A 25,774-nucleotide genomic window follows, 5' to 3' on the forward strand; every position below is an offset into this window, starting at 1 on the left:
AGGCAAAGACAGAGAAATTGAACTCTTGTTCATCACAGTATTTTTTTATAGTTTATAATGGCAAAAATTACACATAACCTAATACCTAGTGAGAGTAATTCAACAAATTATAGAACATATAACACTCAAAAATACCATTTTTATACTAAAAACAAGTCACTACAATTTGTAATACATTTTTAATATATAATCACATGAAAAATTACAAACATAATAAGAAAAATCATTCTTCAATGCAAATACTATTTTGAGGATTTAAAATAAGTTTTTTAAAATTTAAATTACACAAGGCAAGGATATGTATCACTTATTCTAGTACACTATCTAGCAACTAGTAACTGGTAATTTGACTAAAGAAATCAATGAAGAACTGACGTCTAGGAAATTCACATGCTTAAGTATTTTAACAAAGCTCACTTAAATATTGTGAAAATCATCAAGGAAGGCAAGTGAGAGAAATACAAGAATGACAACTGAAATTCAGCTCCTGATTAAAAAGCTACAAGGGACAAACAACAACATCATATGTCAAAGTGTGGACAAATTAAAAGAAACTAGGTGCAAGTAAAATCTCAGTTTTTCAGGACAAATTGTTAAGAGCAAAGGAATCACTTTATCTAAAATCTCTGAGGGACTTTATTCTCTCGTCTCTATTTTTTCAATTTATCCTTTTAAGAGTTCACTTGTAGTGGAAAATTAATACTCTTAAATATCCACTGACTCTAAAAATAGAATTGTAAGGGATAAGTATTGTAGGGAATCTTTAGAAAAAAAATAGTTTCTATTCCTGACATTCATGACAAAGAAAACATACTAGAAAATGCAAAAAGTCCCCCATGCAACTTAAGACTTTTCTGAATTACAAGATGTTCACTTATTACTTATGTAACTAAAGACCAAAAACAAAAAACCAGAACTATTTCTGAACAATAAAAGCATTACAGAAGAATTTTTAAAAGGAACCGATTCTAGATATAACAACCCATAACTGCAGATATCAAACCATTATGGTAGGAATGAATGACAATAGCCACATGAGGAAAAGACATTTGTATATAAAGTTAAGGTATTTAGTCCTGAAGGAGAAATTAACACAATGGAAAGTTCTCAGCAAATACAGCAATCAAATTTGCATTTGAAAAAAACAACTTGCATATCAGGGTGAAGAATGACTAGAAAGTTAAGTGAGAAACAACCTCTAGTTAATACACTTCTAGAAAAGTTCAAAGGACAGCTGATAAGGCTATGGGAACAAAGTAACCTGCACTTGATTTCTTATTGAATGGGGAGTCCAGCAAAAGACAAAGGGATAAAACCAAAATTTCAATTTTGTATAATAAAAAAAGTTACAGTACCACCACAAAGAATCGAATGCAAAGGCTCAAGGAAGTTTTGGTGTCAAATACAACAATAACATATTTAAACACTGAACTGAATTGGAATATTCTTTTTATTTATTTATTCATTTATTTAGTTACCAGGACATTTATGTATGAATGTTTGTATGCATGTATGTATTTGGAATTGAACCTGGGGGCACTTAACCACTGAGCTGTATGCCCAGCACTTTTTTATATTTTATTTTGAGACAGGGTCTCACTAGGTTGCTTCAGGGCCTCATCAAGTCACTGAGGCTTTAAATTTGATATCTTCCTGAGCCATTGGAATCACGAGTGTGCACCATCACACCCACTGAGTTAGAATATTCTTAATGAAAGAGAATCATGGTGTACAGAATATTTTGAAGCAAATATTCTAGAGACTTGACGGTTAGTTGGTTTTTTGTTGTTAAATTTGTTGTATGAGGTATGTACATTTCTATTTCTTATTTTGGCTTTGGTTCTGTCAGCTTTCTTTGTATAAAATATGCTGTTCTCTTAGAAGCCATAAGTCATACTGCTTCTTATTATGCGTGCTCATTTAACTCAAGTCTGAATTTCTTTGTTCTGGTGTTAAACTGCACAAATAGGAAACTTTCAAATGTTAAAAGTTTTATTTCCATATTACTTGTATACTGATAAACAAGTATCAGCATGCGGTAGTATTTCTACTACTTAGGATATGTTTTATAAATTTTACAAAAATTGTCCAAAACTACATGAACTCTCTTTTTAAACTGTCTGGCCTTTCTCGATATCTCTTCTCCATTTCTAATTGGAATATTTAATAAGAAAAGAGATTCTGCCTAGAATTCAGACAGTTATGAAAAAAAATAAAATGTTTGAGTTTTCATTTATATTTAATAAATCAATTCTAAAAGTGAACTCACTTCCTCCAAATAACCTTAATAATAATCTGGAGGGTTTTTTTTTTTTTTCTACTTGAAGAAAAACCCTATTATCTTTTCCCTCTTGCCCTAAGGAGGGAGTTCTTATCCTCTCTGTCTTAGACCACTATTCTCATTCTCATTTTTGCTTGAAAATTCCTGGGAAAGCTGGGAATGGAACCACCATTTGACCCAGCTATTGCCCTTCTTGGACTTTTCCCTGAAGACCTTAAAAGAGCGTACTACAGGGATACTGCTACATCGATGTTCATAGCAGCACAATTCACAATTGCTAGACTGTGGAACCAACCCAGATGCCCTTCAATAGATGAATGGATAAAAAAAAATGTGGCATTTATACACCATGGAGTATTACGCAGCACTAAAAAATGACAAAATCATAGAATTTGCAGGGAAATGGATGGCACTAGAGCAGATTATGCTTAGTGAAGCTAGCCAATCCCTAAAAAACAAATACCAAATGTCTTCTTTGATATAATGAGAGCAACTAAGAACAGAGCAGGGAGGAAGAGCAGGAAGAAAAGATTAACATTAAACAGATACATGAGGTGGGATGGAAAGGGAGAGAAAAGGGAAATTGCATGGTAATGGAGGGAGACCCTCATTGTTATACAAAATTACATATAAGAGGTTGTGAGGGGAATGGGAAAATAAACAAGGAGAGATATGAATTACAGTGGATGGGGTAGAGAGAGAAGATGGGAGGGGAGGGAGGGGGGATGGTAGAGGATAGGAAAGGTAGCAGAATACAACAGTTACTAATAGGGCATTATGTAAAAATGTGGATGTGTAACCGATGTGATTCTGCAATCTGTATTTGGGGTAAAATTGGGAGTTCATAACCAACTTGAATCTAATGTATGAAATATGATATGTCAAGAGCTTTATAATGTTTTGGGGCTGGGGATGTGGCTTAAGTGGTAGCGCGCTCGCCTGGCATGCGTGCAGCCCGGGTTCGATCCTCAGCACCACATACAAACAAAGATGTTGTGTCCACCGAAAAATAAATAAATAAATATTTAAAAAAAAGAGCTTTATAATGTTTTGAACAACCAATAAAAAAAAATTAAAAAAATAAATAAATAAATAAATTTTCTCAATTAGTCCTTTCTTAGACAGCTTTAAAATTTAAGGGAGAAATTCTCAAACTTTTAATAGAAAAGTACCCTAAAGAGTTAGGTAACATCTTTCTTGCAGGTATATATATGTCATCCCCTCAAATATTTTAAATCACACACACAAAAAAAATCATTCAAAGCTTGCATGTTACTCTTATTTATCTAAATATTAATAATGGTTTAATTTAGTTACCATTTAACCCAACTTCTCATCATAAAAGTCCCAGAAAAACTGGTCTATCTTAAAGCTTCTTTGACTACCTGACACACCACTACAAATTGAGAGTTCAAATACTCAGTGCAAAATATTAAATACTCATGATATTTGTTACATAAAGATTATAAACACTTATAGGGAACAAAAAATGTCCCAGAACTATATAAAAACAAAAACAACTAAATTAATCCAGAAATCAAAATAACTATTTTCTTGAATGAGGAGAATAGGGAGAACATGGCAAGATCATATGGTTACATATGAGTTATTGTCAGTACACTGGCTTTGGGTGATGGTTTCACAGGGGCTTGTTACTAAATTAGCAAAAATAAAATTAAAATTAAATTCACAAATAAAAGCAGACTATCACAGATCAATGTTAACAATTTATAAGTACCAAGGACTATTATGAATCAAATTATGAAATAAAATTACCTTAATTTTAAAAAAGGCTCAGTTCAGGAAAGCGTGTACTTACAGTATGACCTCCCTTCACATTTAATCTTTAAATATGTTTATATTTTAAAACAAGAGAGAAAAAAATATTTTCTTAGTTATTCTACTCTTATGTGTCCTAATCATTCATCTCCCCCCCTCCTTCTCACCATATTGAGTTTAAAGTTGGGAAGGATTTCTGAACTGTACCTAATATTTCTGTAGGATAATACAGAACCACCTGGCAATCTTTCTCCATCCCTACTTTATTAAATCCTTCATTCAATGAGTATTGAAGAATCACTATGATTCAGATCTACACAAGGTATCATTAAAAAAAAAAACTAAAGCACAAATGAGTTACTGAATTGAAGAATTTATAGTTTGCCAACATTGTATGGCATAAGACAGGGAAAGCTTCACAGAAGAGATAAACTTTAATGGGAATAGCGTTGATAAGGAAGACATTCCTACAAAAAATACCAAGGCTTAAAATAGAACAGTAACCTGTTCAGAGGGTCACAGGGAGTTCTACACAGCCAGATCAAAGGACACAAAGGAATGTGATAACAGACAAAAGAAAGATAGGCCTAAAATACCAACATGAAAATATCTCAGTCTTTCGGAAAACTCAATCTAGGGGCTGTCCCATAAAACTACAGAAATATCCTCTAATACAAGAATTCTTTATTTTTTTGTGCCACAGACCTTTTGGAAACACTGCTGAGTCCTACTCATCTGTTTTCAGAATGTCAATATGTACATAAAATAAATGAGATTCCAAATATTTTTTTTAAGATATTCCATCCTATGTGCGTGGTGTTTAAGACACACTACCCTAAAACATGGTGTTCTGACATTTGAGTAAACAGCAGAAGCAAGAGAGTCACTCTCACCTCCCTCTCATCCATCTCCCCTGAGGCCAATCATGTAACCTGTGAAGGTCATTCTTGACCTTCTCACACCCACCCTTCCTCAAACAAATCATAAGATCCTCATTAGATAGATGTTCTCCCTATTCTGGAAGAAAAGGATCATCATTACCTCTGAAGACACAGAGAAGAACCTGAACAGAGTTCTTGCTAAATTTCCCTCAATTTATTACCAGCAGATGATTGCCCTTTGTCCAATCATACTTCTCCATGAGTATCTTGTCATCAAACCTAAACATAAGACACAAGTTTACCTGTTTCTTTGGGTCTTCATTTCCTTATGAAGGCTCCTTTGTCATGCAAAGCTTACCTAAATCTGTATGTTTTTCTTTTGTTAATATGTCTTTTATCTCAGGGGAGCAGCCATGAACCTAGCAATACTCTTCCACTTCTAAAGAGTACAATATAGAAAAGAAGAGGGGGTCTAAAGGCAACTTTACAATGGAGAAAACTGAAAGACACTGTACACAGCCACCAGATAAGATTAACATCAATAGTAGTAGTAAGTCAGGTTAATTTAACAGAATATACCCTTGATTAATAATGTTATGAAAATGGCACTTTTATTTCTCTGACCTTCATCTCAAAAACATATTAACCAGTCTACCCATGAGAAGATCATCAGATAAATCCCAACCAGAAGACATTCTACAAAAATATGTGCTTAATATTCTTTAAATCCATTAGTCATCAAAATAGGAAGGTTTGAGAAATTGACACAACCAAGGAAGGGGTCTGTAGGAGACAAAAATATTAAATATAATGTGGTTTCTGGATAGGATCCCATAACAGAAAAAGGACACTAAAGAAAACTAGGAAAATCTGAATTAACTAAGGACTTTAGTTAAAACACATAGCAACATTGGTACAATTATTGAGAAAAATGTTCCATATTTATGTAGGATGCTAGCAACAGGATAAACAGAGTATAGAATACCTAGGGTATACTATCTTTGCAATAATTCTGTAAGTTTAAAACTGTTCTCAGATGAAACTTCTTAAAAAATAAATAACATGTACAGGACTAGAAAGGAAACAAATTACACTGAAATTTATTTGTTTGTTTGTGCAGTACTGAGGACTGAAACCAGGACCTTGTACATGCAAGGCAAACATCCTCCCACTAGCTATATCCTCAGCCCTTTTTGTCTATGTGGTACTAGGAATTGAACCCATTGAACCATACCCCCAGCAACATTTTAATTTTATTTTTGAGTCAGGGTCTCACTAAGTTGCTAATAGACTGGCCTTGAACTTGTGATCCTCCTGACTCAACCACCCAAGACACAGGCATGTGCAAACATACCAGCCCCAGTCCTTTTTAAATTTTGAGTGTCTTATTAAGTTGTCCAGGCTAGCCTCAAACTTGTGATGCTCCTGCCTCAGCCTCCCAAGTAGCTGGTACTACATGCAAATGCCATAAAGCCTGCCTGAAATTATTATTTTAGAACATAGATTTAATATACTAAATTAAAATATGAATAAAAATATAAAACAAATCTGTGATATAAAAATATATGTATTGTATTTCTTTATTAATACACTGAATAATAATATCTATGTGCAGGTCTAATTATTGCAATTTTGAAGAAGAGATTAATGTCACAATATTTAAAGATACCTGCAATAACTATAAACACCGTTATTGCTTGGTATCCATGAGGGAATTGGTTCCAGGACTCCCCTTGAATACCAAAATGTGCAGATGCTCAAGTCCCTTATATAAAATGGCATATTATTTGCTTATGACCTACAAGCATTCTCCCATAAACTTTAAACCATCTCTAGATTACTAATATCTAGGATAATATGAATTCTATTAAACAGTTGTTAAATTGATATTCAGGGCATAACAAAAAAATAAGTCTGTACATGTTCAGTGTGGATTCAATTTTTTATTTCATATTTTCAATTTCATATTGGTTGTATCCATGGAAGTGGAACCCACAGGTTTGGAGCACCAACTGTATCTTAAATTATTTGAGATTTCTATGGTGAGTCATATGTACTGCTAACAGTTCTGCAGTTTCTGGTTTATTTCAAAATGGAAGAAACACTTAATTTCATTTAAAAGCTTACTAAGACTAAATATGCAATTATTTTCCTTTCCAAGTTCAAAGAACTCTTGAACTCCACCATAAGTTAAGAATCCATCCTCTAAAGGGAAAGACAGAATAAGTATTAGTACCATATGTACACTGTATTACAGGATCTCTGATAATCACTATATATACTTGGTGTCATTAAATCTTCAACAGTACCACTCCACAGATTGGGCAGATGTGACTAAAACTAGATACAAATGATAGCACAATTCCAAATGAAGACTGACGAAACACATCTAAAAACATCCTAATTTTGAGGAACACCCTACTGAATACACTACAACTCACCAATGGTTCTATTATATATGTATTTTATATCTATATATAATTTATATATATATAAATATATATTTATTTATATATAATTATATATATAAAATGTTCTGTTTGTGCAATCAGGTTAAAACTAAAGTACAACATTTCCTAGAGTTCCACAGGAAATCATCACCACGATTATCACCATCACGAGCTAACCCAAAGAAAAAGGGTAAACATAGAAGCTCCCCATCCTTGTGCAAATCTAAAAAAATAATTTTTTTTATTCCATTTTCCAAGTAACACATGCACAGTTCCTGTCTTTCTAGGGTAGGTATGTACCCACATATGCTTTTTAATTATACTTGCAAGGTGAGATAATTAATATTTTATTCAGGCTATAGCAGTTTCTTGGTTGATCCAACTTAGTATTACCAATTCTGTTTTCTTAGAATAAGTTGTTTCACAACAATGATCAATCTCCTAAACTTCATTTTCAACTTCAATTGTAATTGGCCGGCAAACTTAAAGCATATTTTTGAAAAATAATTACAGTGTTCAATAATTCCTCTATGTTTATCTTAAGAATTTCTTAGTTGATACAGGCTATTCCACAAAAGCTATATCCGAATAATGATTTCTCCTACAATATGCCACTCTATCAGGAATTATAAGTAAACATATCTAGATCTGAATTCTCAGTCTGTCCATTACCATGTATGAAAATTGTTATAAGCCACTTTAGGTTTCTAGGTTTTAAACTATCAGTCACTACTGACAACTGAGAGTAATAAGAAATCCTTACTATGTAAAAATTAAACAATTTGTATTTGGGGTAAAAATGGGAGTTCATAACCCACTTGAATCAAATGTATGAAAGATGATATGTCATGAGCTTTGCAATGTTTTGAACAACCAATAAAAAATAAATAAATAAATAAAAAATTAAAGGAAAAAAATGGTTGTAATAAAATCACTGAGCAAAGTGTCAAACATTATTTGTGCAATGGGGTTTACTTTTAAGTTGCAAATTTTCCCTAGCAATGATTACAGAGGATCTTTGCTGCAATATTATTTTTCTGTTAGCTTTAGTTGATTCTTTAAATAACAAGAGTTTTGCTCAAGAGAAGGATTTTATCTTTCTTTGGAAGAAGCCAAGATCATCTCCATTTAAGGACACACAAGCAGCTGCTGCTACACGTTTTAGTTACCCACAGGAAAGTAATGCAGGCTAAGTTCACTCTGCTATAAAGCGTTTAAAAAATTTTTAAATGCAAATAGTTTCTCCAAAATTAAAGAGGAAATGTAAAAATTAGAATTTGCAAATATGCTAAGTAAATCTAATATATATAACAATAAAATTATATAAAAAGAAAATAGAAGATACCTTCCTCCTCAAAAGTATTCTTTTCTCACTGATAAACTGTCTTAGGTAGTTATATGATTATACTTAATAAAATTTCACATATGTAATAATTTATAGGAAAGCAAATCATACATAAACATAAGCCTTATTATATGCAACTGATTAGGAATCTACAGCTATTTTAATTATTTTTTGCTATTAAGTTAACCTTAATATTTTATCAGCTTTAAAAAAAAATGTAGTAGGATTTTGTGGTAATTTAGTGCAGTTATTTTTTAAAAATCTTAAATACTTGAATTTTTAATCAGTTTAAATAGGAAATTATTATTCATAAATACATTGTTAAACTGCTAACTAAAAAAAACATAATTTAACTAGTTCTTAAGGTAAAGCTGTGTTTTTGCTTTTGTTTTTTAACCAAAAACAGTTATCAGCCTGGTTTTCTCATGTACATTCCCTCCCCCATACACATAGATATGAGGCACAATAACAAAGTAAGTTAGGAAAAGGTATAAAATTCGATTCTGTAAAAACATTTTTTGTCTTGCTAGAAGCTACCATTATGAAGCTTCAATATTAAAGAAACAGCAGCAAAAAAAAAAAATCAATGAAAGTTGTTTCACTGAAGCCTGTATTATTATTCTCACTGTATTAAAATTCCTATTAAAATAACTATTTAACTCTTAAAAGTCATTACCATCAATATACAATTATCTCTAAGCCTGAGATGCATAAATCTTTTAAGGACAGCTTCCTATTGCCCCAGCTTGCTTAATTTTTTTTTTTCATGTATCCGCCACATACTTTTTAAAAAAAAAATGAAGCACTAAGTGTTAATGACCTTTCTATACCTAAAGTAAGATAAATAAAGTTCTAAAGGTTGGTTGTGATATGACTATGACTAACCAATCATAACTTCGGAATTCCTGTGTGACATCATAAGACCTCCCTAGAACAGATTTTCTCCTCCACCTACTCCAACCCTTCACATAAACCTGGTAACAGTCAGAAAACCTCCCAGCTAAACACCCATAAGACTTCACACAAGTTGATACTCTTTATTGTGATGACCACAGAAACCAAGGTAAGAAACAGACTTCACTGATTTTATAATTCATACTTTCTGAACTTTTAATAAGTGTTAATCATATTTTCTATATTTCAGTTTTAAGTTACAATAAAATGTTTGCTATGATAAAAACGCTTACTTTCTAAATAATTGTTTATCCATTTTGTGACAGTGAAAATGAGACTTAATTGTGAAAAGCATCACATTCATTTTTGATACTGGTTATTGACTTGTTATTTTAACTTTCACTTATATTTTGGTTTTTGAGTGAATTTCTGCCAATTTAAGAATCTTCCAATTATGTTACCTTATTTGGTAGTAGGGTGGTTTAATTTTTCTATACCAGAAAAATGGCTTAATTTGTTTTATGTTATTCTGCTGAAATATAGTGAGCTATTTATATCTGGAATGATATCAAAAGTTGTGTGACAATATGCACATTATCACAATACCTCTTCCAATATTATTATGATTTCTTACTGTGATACTAATAAAATAGAGCTTAAGAATACACAATACTTTTTAAATGACCTTGAAGATTTTTCCTTTCTATAAAGTCCAGTTAACTGTTAATAAAGACTTCTAAAAATTCCAGGCTTTAATAAATTGAACTATTTCTATTTAATTCAATACTATATCATAAAGAACAAGTTTAAAAATTTTAAAACACTTGTCATAAACATACATAAAAGTTTTTCTGAAATTATAGAATAATAATTCAACACTTTAAAAATGTTTGGTACCTAAACATTCTAAGTCTCATTTGAGCAAATCTGATAAAATGTTTATTCTGCCTATTAATACACTTTTGTCAAGTTATTTTACTGCAGTGTTTCTCAGATTTCTCCAATAAATTTATAAAAGAAAAATAATACCTAGGAATAGAGATGCCACAATCAAATGTTTCCTCATCCTTAAATCTGTCAGAGCATATGAAAAATTATATATTTTATTTCATTATTTTTATATTTTACCTATATGATCAAATAAAATCTACATTTAGAATTCTCAATTCCTATGATAGTTGTTAATTCCATCACTCAAGACAAATACAAACTTTATAATCCCATAAGCAGCTTAACACATGAAAACATGTATTCCCAATTTTTGTCTACCACTGAAGCACTCTAATTGCCACTCAATATATTTATATTCATAAAATATTTTCCTTTGGTATATTATACAACTAACTCAGCACAAGTTTATATGCATATTTATGTACTTGTATTCAAATACCAATTAAATTACATTCTCACACTGTAAACGGGGTATTTGTTGAGTTCTTTCACTCTTAACAGAATTTCATATCACATTACTCCAAAAAGTAGACAAAGAGCAGAAATTCTATTAAAGTTACTGTTAGCTAAATAGTGTGTTCAGACTTGTAGAAATTACATATACACTAAGTGTTAACATTTTAAACTTAATGCCATAGTCCAGACATCATGTCCAAACTAGTGCATTTCTAAGGTATCATCCACATACTGTCATCATTTATAAAGACATGTGCTTTAAAAAGTATGTGCTAAAAAATGTGTTAAATGAAATCAAATGGAATAAATATGAAAGATTTGTAAATTATGAAATGTTAAGTTTTAAAAACAGGTGACAGAGCTGGCTTATTTACAAAAAAAACCTCACATCACATTACTATCATTTCCTAAAGTTCACATATCAAAATTATTTTAATAGGATCTTAGACATACAGGAAAATAACTGTATTTGGGTTACACACTGTTTATTAATCTTATTGACTGGAGACAGTAGAACAGCTGCTTAAATAAAACGACTCAAGAAAAAAATCAGTATATTTAACAAAGATCCTGAAAGTATAGTCTTAAAAATTTAGTGTAATGTATTATATAGTGTATTTTAAATGTATTATATAATGTATTTACTATGTAATATATTAAATAATGTAATATGTTAAAACTTTAATTGAAAACAAAGTATAGATTACCTCTTTAAACAGATGGTAATTCTAAAAGACAGTGAGTTTAAACATTCTTCTTTATTATTGAAAAAGACTTTCCTTAAATGCACTGTGGACACATATTTCATTTAATCTTCCTAATTCTCTGGGTTTTGTATTGTATCTCTCCTTCATAATTTAGGAAACAGATGCAAAAAAGTGAACTATTAAAGGTTCCCCTATTCACAAAACTATGAATAGAGGGACCTTGGCAAGAGTCTAGGTTCTGACTCTAAACCATATGCACTATACACTAATGAACATGACAATAATAAATCAAGACATTGACAAAACAAATAGAAAGTGATATATATTGCAAATGGCCTTTACCAGGCAAACTAAGAGAATATGAACTTATATTAATTTAATACCACTTCATTTCATTTAATTTATACATTTTATCTTTAATAAGCTAAATATAATGTTCTACAAATCATCTTTAAAGTGTCAGATGTAAGAAAATTACAGATGTCCTTAGTTATAATGCAATAAACACTAGTAGGAAAAAATTCAAAATTATCACACATACTTTGAAAAACAATAACACACCACAATCAATCAAATTAAAGTTTCCTGTTATTTAATTTGTTTAAGTGATGAAAACATACCTTCAAACCATTTAGGCTTGATACCTATAATCCAGCTTAATTTTTGTCAAAACTTTCCACAAGTCTTAATTTTTGTCAAAACTTTCCACAAGTAGTAGCACATGCCTGTATCCCAACAACTTGAGAAGCTGAGGCAGGAGGATCCAAGTTTAAGGTTAGCCTCAGCAATTTATCAAGACCCTGTCTCAAAATAATAAATAAAAAGGAATAGAGATGTACACTTCAGTGGTAAAATGACTCTGGGTTCAAAAACATAAAAGAAACTTTCCACAAAAACCAAAGTTTATTCCACTCCCATATTATATCCTTACTTTTCTTCAATTTCATTGTTGTTTCAATTATTCTACCATGTAAATATTCAAGTCCATTGGTTTTGAAGTACTTGAATAAAGGAACCTTGCTTTTTTTTTTTTTTTTTTTTGGAGAGGAGGATACCAGGGATTGAATCTAGGGGGCACTTAACCACTGATCCACATCCCCAGCCCATTTTATTTATTTATTTATTTATTTTTGAAGGGAGTGACTGAGGATTGAACTCAGGGGCACTCAACCATTGAGCCCACCTCTCCAGCCCTATTTTGTATTTTATTTTAAAACAGGGTCTCACTGAATGCCTCCCTTTTGCTGAGGCTGGTTTTGAATTCGCAATCCTCCTGCCTTAGCCTCCCAAGCCGTCATTTTATTTTTTGAGACAAGGTCTTGCTAAGTTGCTCAGGGCCTTGCTAAAAAACTGACTTTGAACTTGGGATCCTCCTGAATCAGCCTCCCAAGTGCTGGGATTGCAGGTGTGTGCTGCCCGCACTGGTGAAATCTTCCTTTTTTTATTTATGAATAAAATTCACTTTCATTTGAAGTGTGAATTGACAGAATGTTGCTTGTACTGGCAAAGGAGCTAACTTAGAGTCAGGGAATCAAGAAAATAATCCTAAATTACAGTGGCATGTATCAGATAAGAAACAGTCTCTCTGGACATCTCCAGAAATAATTCATCAATATTCTTACCCTACATAATTCTGAAGCACGTATTACCAAATAAACACATAAAAATAAAGCCTGAGTGTACATCTCCACTTCAGTACAGTCACAGTCAACTGAGGACCTCTAGTGCTTTGTAAAGCGTACTCCATCTTCGGGGCTTTTTTAAAAAAAAAAAAAATTAGATTCATTCACATTAATTGGGATATACTTATTAAATGCCAATCATCATTCCCTAAGACATCTCCCAAATTCCTTCTCCAACTCTCCTTTAAAAAAGTTCCACATATACATAGTTAAAAGGAATATTTTAATGCAAGTGAATTAACTGTAAAACTTTATTTCAACATGTAAAGAACTGAAAGTAATGAAGACAAAATAACAGCCACATGCCAATTTCAGAGGGAAATCTGTCTCTGTGCTACAGCTTAATGAATTGTCCTCAAGGCAGAGCTTAAAAGCTAGGACACTGCATTTTGGGGGTCAAGTTAGTATTAAGGAATATATTGATTTTTATGTTTATATAATTATTTTCATAACCAGTTAGAATCAGCTTATAGATTCAGAAAGCTGAATCTTTCCTTCTTTCAATTAAAAAAAAAATCATAAAACTCTATCTTGAACTTGATTTTTTTTTCTCAATTTCCAATGCCTTCTTTGAGCAAAAGAGAAAAGACTTGATAAATTCCCCAAAGAGTAAAAAGTTAGTTATACCCTTCCTATACTAGAATATTAATGGATCTCACATACAAACAACATACTCTGTGGGTACTTTCCCGTTTCTTACATGCAACTCAAGAGACAAGGATCTGGTATTCCTATAAACCAACTTCTATCAAGTAACTCACATATCTGCAGTACTACAATACTAAGATGTGGATTTTTTTTGGGGGGGGGGGTGGGGGTGGGTGTGGCAGGGAATATTATCAGGGATTTAATCCAGGGGCACTTAACCAGTGAGCCATATGCCCAGCACTTAAAAAAAAAAAAAGGTGTTTTTGTTTGTTTGTTTGTTTTGTTTTGTTTTTTTTAACATTGCTTAGGGCCTCACTAAGTTACTGAGGCTGGCTTGAACTTGTGATCCTCGTGCCTCAGCCTCCTGAGCTGTTGGAATTACAAGGCATGTGTCATTGCACCCAGCTTGGATGATTAATCTTTAAATGCACCTGCAAATATTCTTTCTGTCACAAAGCACCCAATATATACCTACAGTCATTCTTTTAATAAAGGAGGCGGGCTCTAAATTAAGTTCTGTGCATGTTTACAATAAAGTTGACAAGGGACTAAATTCAATCTCCTAGGCCATTTAAGCCAGATGCAAGTTCAGAATGTCCCAGCAGAATCTGATTATCGTAGAGATGCTTTAAAAAGATCAGATAACATAAAATTAAGCCATTTTTCACACTTTCCATTAAATATTATGCTATTAATAGCTTGGCTATAATTAAGGGGAAAAAAGAGGACTTCAAGATTTCAAAACTTATAGGAGATAAATCGGTGCAGAAAAAAATAATAATAATAAACACCTGACAACTATGCCATAAATTATAATGTAGGTAACAGATAATTCAAAAAATGCAAATATCCAGTTCTCATACACAGTCTTTCAATTCTCAGGATATATAAGAAAGCCCTATCTTCTGGCTTATTTATTATCATGCAGATTTTAGAAGTTCAGCAGAGTTAGAACAACACATCAGATTATAACACTATAAAATAAATTGAACACTCCAAATAAAATATGTACCACTAACATTTCACAGCAGGAAAAGCAAATTTAATCGTAGCCTAAGATTATAAAGGTTACTACATATCACTTTAGAATTGTAACATTAAATGTCTAAGTTCAACAAGCACTATTTGTTTCCAGGACCAAACTCTTCTTCAATAATAGTTGGCTGTTACAGTATCTTAAAATCATCTTTAAAATACATTAATTAAGGGCTGAAGATGTGGCTCAGTGGTAGTGCATTTGCCTCATAAGCATGAGGCCCTGAATTTGATCCCTAGCACTACAAAAACAATAAATTATTAAAATACTACAAAAACAATAAATTATTAAAATATATTAATCATACTTTTGTAAGTAGAGAGCTCATCTCTTTAGGGTGTAACTCTTTGTATTTCACAAACACCAAAAACTCATTTTTTTTACACAAAGCCTAGTTCAAGTTAATACTGTTAATCAGAAGACCATACATAAACATAGATTTAAATCCTCTAAGTCTCATTTTCTTCATCTGTGATTGGAGGAGACTTGAAAAACATATTAGAGCTTACAAGTTTAATTATTGAATTCTGTTTTTCTAACTGGTTAATCTGATCATTGAGAATCTTCTAAATTTTTTAATCAAAAAAAATCTTCAACTTTATTGATTTAATCAAACAGTGCTAATTATGCATTGAGTGCTAAAATACAAAATGAATACATGGTTACTTTAGTTATTAACTAAAAGTCTAGTTGAAGACATTGATATGTAAACTGAATTTACAGACACAAACTGACAGATATTTAAAAACAATAACACTGAAGTCCTACTAAAAACCAGCAGAGGTGATTACCAATTCTACCTTAATGAATAATGAAAAGTTTTATTAGGAAATGATATTTAAACTAGGCCTTAAATATCAACTGGAGTTTGCCTGGCAGAAAACCAAAAGGTGGAAAGGGGTAGGGTAGGGGTTGAGGGCATTACAGGCAGAAGCAAAACAACATGTGCAAAGAATGAAAAATCCTTAAAGGAAATATAGTATTTATGGAAACATGACATATTTCATGTGACTGAAGTATCATTCTTCAGTCAGAATAGGGATGATTCCTTATATATGCTTTATGACCAACTGCTAGCTAGCTCCCTCTTTTCCCATATTTTGTTTATCTTAAAATAATTTTTTAAAATTGATGTTTTAAGACCAGTTAAAAGCCCTGAAACTCCACAAAAATATGTGAGTTCAAATAGGAGTTATCAGTGCTAATTCTTCTCAACTGTATTCTGATATATATATCTCCAAATATATAAAGGAATAAAGAAAATCCTCCAATGATTTCCTAATAGTATAATTTCACTAGGTCTACAGTAATTCACTACAATAAATCCACTAGATATTAAAATAAATATAAGCAGAATTAACATAAAGTTACATTTTCTTAAAGAACAAAAGAAAATACCCCTACTTCTGCTTTCATCTGGAGAACTCAAACAAAAATAATTAAATATATGCCAAGTTTAAGCTGCCATTTTCCAAGTGGGAAATGTTTAGCCGGATAAGTTTAGCCACCTGCATTGAACAACAAAGAATGTATTTTAGACAAAATATAAGTTGTTGTCAACTCTTTAAGAGAATAAAGTTTGATAAAATTTGGCTTTGTATAACTCCTTACTATGGCCCTATACTATGATGGAGGACAGAGACTCAAGTCATATGGAAGCCCATTCTGTTACACAATTTAAAGTACTGAAGATTACAGAATCTAACCACCACATACCACATGGTTTCTTTGAAAAAACAAATAACAAGGTCCAACTAGTTATGTGCCTCATATATGTCTTCCCTGTCCCATTCTTCTCTCCTTTGCTCTCTTTAGCATATGCCTCTATTAGGTTTAGGATGGCACTCTAGGTGGATTTTCCCAGAATGTCTAGAAACCAAGTGAAAAATGAAACCTGGCAATATAGTAATAACATGTTAACAATAATGTGACAATAAATGCTAACCATTATCATTTCTGGACAGTTAGCTATATTTTCTTAAAAATTTTAATCTTTCCTACTTCAAAATTGACATGGAAGGGCTGGGCGCAATGGCACACGCCTGTAATCCCAGTGGCTCAGGAGGCTGGCACAGGAGAATCACCAGTTCAAAGCCAGCTCAGCAACTTTGCAAGGCCCTAAGCAAATCAGTGAGACCCTATCTCTAAATAAAATACAAAATAGGACTGGGAATGTGGCTCAGTTGTTGAGTGCCACTGTTTTCATCCCCAGTACCCCTCCCACCCCAAAAATTGACATAAGGATTCTGAATGAAAACAGAAAATTCTCAAATGTTATTACTCATTACATCTGGACAATTAATTCATACTTAGTTTTTAATCTAATTCATTCTATGATATATTTTTATTTTTATTATCAAAGCTTAGGCCCCACAAGCAGCAAGAGATTGTGAGATTTCTGAAATAGGGCTTGACATAAACCACTGCTCATAAGTACAAGACATTTGTGAACAGAATTGCCCATGGTAGCTAGTAAGATAATAATAATTACTAAACCTATTGTGCTTGACAGACCTCAGTACATAATAATAAATTTTGTTGAAATGATATTTAAAGTAACATTCTACAAAGCTATAAAACCTTAAAGAGGAATGCCAAACAAGTAAAATATATTTCATATTAAAATTAAGATCTAAAGAATAGCTTTTAAATGCACTTCTATTCCCTGAGATTAGCTCTGGAATTTTTAATATATATCAATTATATTTACAGAGAAACACACTTAAGAATTTTTGCCCAAAGGATTAGCTCAAAACAAGCTGTACCATGACCCAAACACAAAGACAAATGAGATTGTAATGATATTATCCCACCAAAAAGACAAAAACACACGTATGCACAGACATACACACATTATAGAGATTTGATGTTATAAATACAAAATATAGTGTTGAAAAAGAACAATTAATGCAAATGTGTTTTACCTATTCAGAGAACAGGTTATACATATGATCCTAATCCATTTACTATTTTTACATTCCAGGCTACCTAAAAGGAGACGGTTACCTCAGATTGGCTGCCAGCTTTTTATCTTTCTCTTGACCGCTTAAAACTTGACTTCCTGACTCCTGGCATCATGGAGAAAGTCCAATACCTCACTCGCTCTGCTATAAGAAGAGCCTCAACTATTGAAATGCCTCAACAAGCACGTCAAAATCTCCAGAACCTGTTTATCAATTTCTGTCTCATCTTAATATGTCTCTTGCTGATTTGCATCATCGTGATGCTTCTCTGAAGTTCTGCAGCAAACTCCAGATCCGCAACTTACTACATTGGTTTAAAATGTCATCCCATGAACAGGGGAAAACAATAGAGCCCACTTCCCAAATAGAAGAATTTCTTTATGAAAAGGTCAAGATTAAAACAAATTGTTAGTAAATGTATTTGCTAGATCTTGTAAACATGAAAAGGGCTTCATTTTCAAAACTGACTATACATGTGTATAATGTAACTGTTGATTTCCTCAAAATGGCTTATAAATTTCTTTCCTAAATCTTTTCTGAGGATGAAGTAGGAGTTTAATTTTGAAATAGCCCTACTAACAAATTCACTTCATATATAAAATTTTAGCTTCACGATTTGGGGCAAATGTTATTTATATTGCACAGTAAAAGCTTCTTTGTAAGTATTTTTCAGGTCTTTACAAGTGCCAAAATAATAGTACAAATGAAGTATTATTATTCAAAATAGCTCACTGATCCTCACATCTATTACTACTACTACTATTATTACTATTATTGTCACTACATCATTATTATACAGAAGTCTTGGTAGTAAAACTCCTTGTCAGAACCTACATTCTAAAATAGTTATATTATTTTCTATACTATATTAACATGTTTTGAAGTATAGGAGAATCAAATAAGGGTAAGACCATAATCTTATATAAATAAAATTTCAATAATTATACAATTCTACGACTTGTAAGTTAGCCATAGGAACTGGTGATCAACTTAACATCTGATAGTATGATTCCCATAATTACTAATACTCAGAGTCTAACTAATTTAAAGCTGTAGCAAATTATTTGAGCTATAATATCTAACTTTCCATAGTATACTCTTAAAATCATGAGAGCTTAAAATTCCTAAAATATGGTTACTAAAAGAATTTGAAACATCAATATTGACAAGTGTTGTTGGCTGAATAGTGAAGGAGACACTGCTTTTAAGTTCTTGGAATCCTGAGAAGTACTGGAGATAGAAAGGTGAACAGTTTGGGTTTGTGAATATTTAAGGAGCAGACAGTAAAAGGGCCTCATACTAGCCAGAAAACATATAAATCCTATTTTAGACCTCAACTTCACTGGTCTTAGAATTTACCTATGCAACAGTATCCAAATTCTATAATTAGCTATACTGATATTAAAAAACAAAAACTTGAACTGATAAGCTCTATGTGCTTTATTATATTGTTCATTACAACATCAATTTCAAACAATTAACTGTGGGAGTTTTACCTCAGTAAAATACAAATAAAGATTATTTTTGTTCTTTATTCTTTCATAAAAATTAACAACTCATATTGCAAAGATTTCAGAATACTATAATTTATATTAAAATGTAGAAAAAAATCCTATTCTTTAAATGAAACTCTCATTTTATCATGTTATATAAAGAACAAGCTGTAAGAAAACAATGTGGGGTTGTGGCTCTGTGGTAGAGTGCTTGCCTAGCACGTGAGGGGCACTGAATTCAAGCCTAGCATCACATGAAAGAAAGGTAGGTAGGTAGGTATTGTGTCCATCTATAACTAAAGTGCCAAAATTTTTAAGTACTAAATGTTCAAACACTTTCTCCTTTGGAATGAATTCTAATCTTAATTTATGGGACACAAAAATGACTAATTTTTGAATGTTTAATGCTGCCTTTCATATTTTCATTGGTTAAAAATTTATATTTAATGCAAATAATCAGAATCACCTATGTTAAAATGAATGTTCTTGAACTCAGTAAAACTGCTCCATTATTCAGAAATGAGGTTTGCTATAAAATGTTCTAATTATAAATAGTTTTGATACTGTAGAGTGTTTTTGAGGGGACTTTCCCCAAATAAAATATAAACAATTTCCTAGTATAAACACAAGAGGGCAGACCTATATCAGGTAGTGAATTGCGATGTTCTAATAGTCTCTTGATTATTTTTGAGTTTTCTAACAAAGTGGGAATATGATAAATCTCAAAATGGATCTACTTGTATGTTAAGTAGCCACACATTTTAAAATAAGCTATATGCCAAATTATATAGAAAAGGTGACAAACAGAAAATCAAACACATTACTATGTGTATATAAAAATCAGCTAATGAATGTGTCATAATTTAATATCCCATCTATAGAAAATGCCCTAATATCTACCAAGATTATATCAAACAGTAAAAAAAAAAGGATGTAAAGATAAAAAATAAAAATAAGAAAACTTAAGAATGTAATAAAATACATGAAACACTCCCAGGTTAGAAGTAAAATTTTTTCATATTTCATGTTTGACAAAAACAAAATCCTTTAGGTCATTTTGTCAAATTCTTGTATTTATATAGGAGAAAAACCTCCATTAAAATATGTTGAAATCAGGTGCAATACTTTGATTAGTAGCAAGTCCCCTTATGATTTAAATAAGCACAAAATTTCATCTTCCACTTTTTAATGATTTCAAGACAAAAATATCTCCGGGAATATAGAGAGAAAAAGGGATAAACAATAAAGACCTGACAAGAACAATTTTAGAGAAGGAAAAGTTTATTTGGGGGCTCACAATTCTGGAGGTCTTAGCCAAGATAGCTGGTTCCATTACTCAGGGCTTGAGTGAGGTGGAACATTGTGGTAGAAAAGTTTGATAGAGGAAAGCAGCTGGGAACAAGGGCATCCAAGAAGCAGGGAGAAAGAGAAAGAGAGAGAGAGATTCCACTTGCCAGATACAAAATATATACCCCAAAAGCATGCCTCCAGGGATCCACTTCTTCCAGTCACACCCTACCAGCCTTTAGTTAACCACCCTGTTAATCCCTGTCAGGGGGTTATCACACTGATTGGGTTAAGGCTCTCATAATCCAATCATTTCACCTCAAAAAACTTTCTTACATTGTTCTCACACATGACCTTCTGGGGAATATCTAATATCTAAACTATAATACACCACTACTTTACTACTATTGGGGAGATCCACTGTGGATGTGTAGGAACCCAACAGATATCCCTCTATCTCCAAACCAAGGAATGCACTGGAAGGAAAGGGAAGTATATTTCCCTAAAAGAAGTCAAGAGTTTGCTTTTTTCTTCTGTCATAATGCTTAGAGTCAGTCATGGGGGTTGGGGGGAGTAATGGACTAGAAAAGAAAAGAACCAAAGACTAGAGGTAGAAGTTGCATATGGAGCCCCATATTCTAATCCAAATGGGGGCATATAGGCTTCTCTTCATTCATAAAGGGATATGCTTCTGAGTTCTATACGACCTCAACTCTAAGATGACTTAGCAAGAATCAAGAAAATCAATGAACTTATATGTCTGTGTGGCTGACTCAATAATTGTTCTGGATTAAGTCCTAAAGAGAGCAAACCTTCCTTATTACAAATTAACTTTTGGGGGATAGTGGACCTGTGAAGAGCAAATGAGATCAACACTCTAAGAGCCGCCACAAAATTCTATATAATCTATTGTGTTATCAGATCATGACTTTAAGCCAAATTCCTTTTCTTTGATGTAGAAGATTTTTTTCCCATGGTGAGAGTTGAGCAGTTTTGACTGAAAAAAAATCATGATTATCAGATGGACTGATCCTTAATAAGGTTGCTCAATTTATGTAAAAACTTCACTAAAAGGAAGTTCAGTCAATGCTTAAAGAGATTTTTAAGAAATAATCATGAGGAGAACGTGTAAAATAAAGATAATACTTAGAGACACCAAGGAGAAGTTAGTTAATAATCTTTCTCTGTAGTAGACCATGAAAGAAATTAGAAGAGAAACAGTGATTCAAAGATTGTAACAGAAGGGCCAGGAGTGTAGCTTCCGTGGTGGAGCACTTAACTAGTATGCATGACGCCATTTTGATTCCCAGTACCCCTTTACCCCACCCCACCCATACCCCATAAATTGCAACTGAATTATCTAGCGTTCTTTACCTGAATTCATCATTCCACTCTCAAATTTTAAAGTACTATATAAAGAGATCATCCTGTAAAAGGTTAATCAAGAAATAGGGCACTTTGGGACACATACACATTTCATGCAATAGTAGCTTCATTCTTCCAATATGCACAAGGAAATTTAAAGATCAATTTTTCTCCACAATACACCTCCAATCTCCCTAACCTCTCTACATTGCTTCAGAGTTAAAGAAAACCTTGGGTAAAGCAGACGTTCCTCCAAGTAGAATAAAAGGATAAGTAAATTAATATTCATTCATTTAAATTAGCCCAATTTTCTCAGTTACATTTCTCTTTTATCATCCCTGTTTCAGTTTGGAGTAGTATGTATACTCATCCCCACAGCTCCAATTCTATGTAAAGACACCTGCTAGAGAGACAACTGTCTGATCTTTGTTCTTCAATAATCATAAGCATTTAAAAACTGTTATAGTATTTGAACAGTAAGGTATGCTATCTTTCTAATCACTTGAATAAATCACAAATAAATCTGGCTAAAGCACTCTTTTAAAATTTGTAATTTAAACATGCAAATGATGCATTGTTTATGTGGTTTAAATATATATAATCAAGATTATAAAAAATGGCCTACCAGGTATGAGAACCTGGGTTCAATCTTCCTGGATAAGTGATCTCTTTACTCTTACATGAACTTTATTCTTCATTTTTTATTGTTAGTAGTAATGAATAGTAATTTAAAATTTTAACTCTAGGGAAATTTTGTAATTTTTGATAGAATTCATTTCAGAAAATTCTGGTAATAAAAAGTAGATGACAAGATTCATGTTAGAAAATTGGTTTCCTGGTTAAAATTCCCAGTTGACATTTCAGATCAAGAAATTTATACATTTATGTGTTATTCTGTAGACCCATTAGGGACTCTACACTACTTTTTCTTTATATATTATATGACCATAAAGCCTTTTCCTTAAGCTGATTAAGAAACAACCAACACTTGTTTTTCTAATAAAAAAAAAAAGCACGTCTGGATTTATAAACCTAAACACATATCATCTGTAACCAAAACTTTAAAAATGACTTTAGTTCTACCTTCTCATTTAATAGATGAAGGAACTGAGGCCCAGAGAAATTAAGTAACAGGTTGAAAATCATCCAGGTTCTAAATCTGATAAAACCAGAAATAAAATCCAAGATCTAGTAATCCCAAGTCAACTTTCTATCACACCGTGTCAGCTTCTTTGTTTCTAAGTTTCCTAAAATACATGCTTTGCTTTATTTATTTTTATGCCTACTTAACAAATGAGAAAGAAAAGACTAAGGTAGAAATTTTAAGTTTTTCATGTTAATTAGTTCTAATTTCTTAGTAAGTTTTTTTAATCAACGTAAAACTTTTCAAATTTATAACATCTATGCTTCCAGAAGACAGAAAAGGCAAAATAATCAGTGATTGTGATGCTTCCTGCAAAGTGCACAACATCCACTGGAGGGAAGCAAATACTAGGTTTTGAGCCTTACCTGCATTGGTGTTTCACTTCCTTGTCGAAATTCTTCAATTTGCTGTTGTTGCCAAGGAGCTAAATTATAAGAATCCTCCGTAGTTCTACCTTCCAAAGGGTTTGTCCTTAACTGCTCTGTAAGCCACATCTGAGTCCTCACAGAAGGCTGAATGGGAACTCCACTTGCTGCCTGCTGACCAAGCATTAAATATTTTGGAGATTCAAAAGCCTCTGAGCTTGTCATAATGGGCTTGCTCTCAGGTAAGGCACTGTATGTCATATCTAAGGTCTGTCTCTTAAGAGCAGAGGAAGAGGCTCTGAAGTTATCTTTGCTACAACTCTCAAATTTATACTTGCAATCCAAAGTTGATGACCGTTTTTTATTTATTTCCTTGTCCTCTAGCTTAAGCATCTCCATACTGTCATGTAAGCAACTAGGCCCAATAGTCCTTAATTGTGATGTTAAAGTCTTGCCTCTCCCTGTCTTTTCCAAACCATTCCTCAATTCTTCCTTGTGTACAGTGCTACCTTGGCTGCAGTTTTCTGGGGCAGTGAGTCTGGATAAAGATGACCATTTCCGAAGAGGCCGGAAGTCCTTCATGTCTAGTGAAGAGTCCTGCTCCCCCGTACTGTGGTCTCCCAAAGTTTGTATGAAGCTTGTACTCCATTTTGAGCCATCTGATGTTAATGATTCTCTATGTTTGGAAATTGAAGCGCTGGAGTTAGACGGCATCACATGGGCAGTGGGAAGAGTAACCAGTGATCGACTAGGCTTAAAAGACAACGGGCCACTTGAAGTTGAATGATCTGGAAAGAGAAAAGATTGCCAAATTAGTTACAATTAACAGATAAAAGAGAATAAGATAAAAGGCAAAATGCCAGAGAGAAATCTGAATATGGTTTCCCATCATGTTTTTTCAGAGGTATTGTCATGGGAGAAGAGAGGTCTCCGGAGAGGGTCCAAGGAGTTCCCAGAGGAGAGAAGGAACTCAACTCAGGAGCACTGGGTTCTTGGCAGAGGTAATGGAAAAGAATTCCAGTATTAGCCAAAGTAATAGACAGAGGTTTATTTAGGAAGGTAGATATACTCAAAAGAGAGTGCAGGCTATCTCAAGAGGAAGAAGCCCAGACTTGGGTTGGGGTGAATATTTATAGAAGAGATGCACCAGAGGCTGTATGGAAGGTGAAGACAGGGTGGCACAATTTCACGCCAGTTTTCAAAGTGCATAGTGTTTCCCTCATTTTACAAGAGCATGGACCAGGGCATGGACTAAAGACATGTTGCTCAAGATTTAAAACTGTGTTTTCTGTATCTCAGTGACTTGTGGGTGTTTCCTTCAAGATTCAATATTTCTCTCTCCTAATCCTAAATCTCTATCTCAGTACTTCCTCAAAAATAAGGAAACGGGAATTCTTACTATAGCTTCAGGTTTATCAGAAATGTTTAACACACTTTAAAAACATTTTCTAAATATGCTTACATAATAAAGTATAAGTAAGGATAAAAAATGATTGGGAAACATTTCCAGATTTATCTTATTTAATCAAAGTATTGTGCCTTTAAAAGAAACAAAATCCATCTCCACATTAAGAGTCTTGACTTATACTCTAACAGTTGCGTCTCAGACACAACGAGGTGAAAGTGGTATTTTTTAGTCTCTCCTAAACTGTAGAACTTTATGGCAAATCTGAACTTTTTAGCACCTCCCCCAACTCTAATTCAGAAATGTGAATAAAGGAGCTCCTACAATAATAAGAAAGGGTCTAGGAAAAATTTGCAAAGACAGAGTAGTTCCTACATTTCCAATATCACTTAATTGTATCATCAATGATACAATCCCAAGCTAGAATCTTGGCATCTACTCCAATGCCTGTCTTTTTCTTTATGTTCATTAAATGCCAAGTTATAAATTTTTACTTTCAAAATGTCTGAATATCTATTGCCTTATTTCAAAAGTCCCTATATCATACTACTCTACACATATGAATAGTTTTACTATTGAAAGACCAGAAAACAAAAAGGGTCTCTACACTCAATGAATTTATCATAAAGAGCCAAATCATCA

The 25,774-nt window shown here is 32.6% G+C and overlaps 2 protein-coding genes across 6 annotated transcripts in view; one reads left to right on the forward strand and one right to left on the reverse strand.

Annotated features, from left to right (window-relative positions):
* Cep85l (centrosomal protein 85 like) overlaps positions 1-25,774 on the reverse strand; it is a 231,621-nt gene that overhangs the window by 84,075 nt on the left and 121,772 nt on the right. For all 5 annotated transcript variants that reach the window (XM_046466993.2, XM_058586244.1, XM_058586243.1 and 2 more), the window contains one exon: positions 23,728-24,515. In XM_046466993.2, coding sequence (XP_046322949.1) covers positions 23,728-24,515 — 788 coding nt within the window. The remainder of the gene's footprint in view (positions 1-23,727; positions 24,516-25,774) is intronic.
* Positions 9,646-18,608, forward strand: Pln (phospholamban). The gene is made up of 2 exons (XM_046466995.2): positions 9,646-9,799; positions 18,094-18,608. The coding sequence occupies exon 2, from the start codon at positions 18,187-18,189 to the stop codon at positions 18,343-18,345; it is 159 nt and encodes a 52-aa protein (XP_046322951.1). The 5' UTR covers positions 9,646-9,799; positions 18,094-18,186; the 3' UTR covers positions 18,346-18,608.

This window comes from Marmota monax, unplaced genomic scaffold (genome assembly GCF_021218885.2).
Source record: "Marmota monax isolate L192 unplaced genomic scaffold, Marmota_monax_Labrador192_F-V1.1 WCK01_AAM20220418_F8-fsc00140, whole genome shotgun sequence".
NCBI classification, from domain to species: Eukaryota; Metazoa; Chordata; class Mammalia; order Rodentia; family Sciuridae; genus Marmota; species Marmota monax.

Coding starts and splice junctions, on each gene's coding strand:
- Pln (XM_046466995.2), top strand. CDS start 18,187: ATGGAGAAAGTCCAATACCTCACTCGCTCTGCTATAAGAAGAGCCTCA.